At 44.9% G+C, this 1487-nt stretch overlaps 1 protein-coding gene across 1 annotated transcript in view; it reads left to right on the forward strand.

The window, feature by feature from the left end:
- LOC122552576 (guanylate-binding protein 1-like) overlaps positions 1-650 on the forward strand; it is a 60131-nt gene extending 59481 nt beyond the window's left edge. Inside the window, 1 exon segment of the mRNA XM_043695288.1 lies at positions 167-650. Coding sequence (XP_043551223.1) covers positions 167-297 — 131 coding nt within the window. The 3' untranslated portion in view covers positions 298-650.
- Positions 651-1487: the final 837 nt, after the last annotated feature.

Genomic DNA, 1487 nt, shown 5'->3' on the forward strand with positions numbered 1-1487 from the left:
CGTATTCATCCCATTCCTCCCCCTCTCCCTCCCAACCTTATTTCCCCTTATCCCCTCTTCCCCCCATTTGTTTCCTCATTTTCAAACAAATTTGAAATTGAATTACAATCGCTGCAGACAATGTTGTTAAAAACGTCCAAGTGATTAAGTTTTCAAACCTTTGCAGCTGAGAAAGACAGACAGACCCAGATGGAGCTCCAGAAAGCTGCAATGGAGCAACAAATGCAAACGATGAAAGACATCATGGCAAGTGTGACACAAAGTAATGAAAAAAAATGGAACAATTCATGCAAATGATGAGAGAACAAACTGAATCCCAAATGAAACTAATGCAAGTTATTCAACACAAACAAAAGCTAGAGCATGCAATGATGAGAAGGGAATCAGGTTGCGTTATATCATAAAGAAAGAGATGGAAAAAGGTGACAGAAATGTGCTTGTGTTTAAAATCAGTCCCAAAAGTTTACATGTTTCTAATTTTTACTTAGTGGATTGATGGGTGTCTTAGTTTTTTTTCCCCAATCACTGTTTCTTTTCCGGGTTGCATATGCTTACAAGTGTACGTCTGTCAATCGTTTTCAATTTACTTGTGGGATGTGAGTGTTGCTGGCTGGACCACACTTACTGCCTGTCCCTAGTTGCCCTTGAGAAGATGTTGGTGAGCTGCCTTCTTGAACTGCTGCTGTCCACCTGCTGTGGGTTGACCCACAATGCCCTTAGGGTGGGAAATCCAGGATTTTGACCCTGCGTCTCTGAAGGAATGGCGACATACTTCCAAGTCAGGATGGTGAGTGGACAGGAACTTGCAGGGGATGGTGTTCCCATGTATCTGCTGCCCTTGTCCTTCTAGATGGAAATGGTTGTGGGTTTGGAAGGTGCAGTCTGAGGAGCTTTGATGAATTTCTGCAATGCATCCCATAGATATTACACACTGCTGCTACTGAGTAGCGATGGTGCTGGAGGGAGTGGAATGTTTGTGGATGTGGTGCCAATCAAGTGGCTGCTTTGTCCCAGGTGGCGTCAAGTGTCTCGAGTTTTGGAGCTGCACCCATCCAGGCAAGCGGGAGTATTCCATCACACTCCTGACTTATGCCTTGTCGATGATAGACATCCTGTGGGGAGTCGGGATTCCCTGCCTCTGACCAGCTCATGTAGCGATTGCATTTATATTGGCCTGGTTCAGATTCCAATCAATGGCAACCCCCAAGGATTTTGGTCCTGAGGAATTCAGTGATGGGAATGCCATTGAATGTCATGGGGCAGTGGTTACATTGTCTTTGATTGGAGATGGTCATTTCCTCGTATTTGTGTGGCATGAACATTATTTGCCACCTTTCAGCCCAACTCCAAATATTGTCCAGATCTTATTGCATTTCAACATGGGCTGCTTCAGTATCTAAGGAATCACAAATGGTGATTCCCACAGAGATGCTCTGGAGCGGAGATGATTGACCTCCAATCACCTACCCATGAGCCAGCTATGACTC

This window comes from Chiloscyllium plagiosum, chromosome 9 (assembly GCF_004010195.1).
Source record: "Chiloscyllium plagiosum isolate BGI_BamShark_2017 chromosome 9, ASM401019v2, whole genome shotgun sequence".
NCBI classification, from domain to species: domain Eukaryota; kingdom Metazoa; phylum Chordata; class Chondrichthyes; order Orectolobiformes; family Hemiscylliidae; genus Chiloscyllium; species Chiloscyllium plagiosum.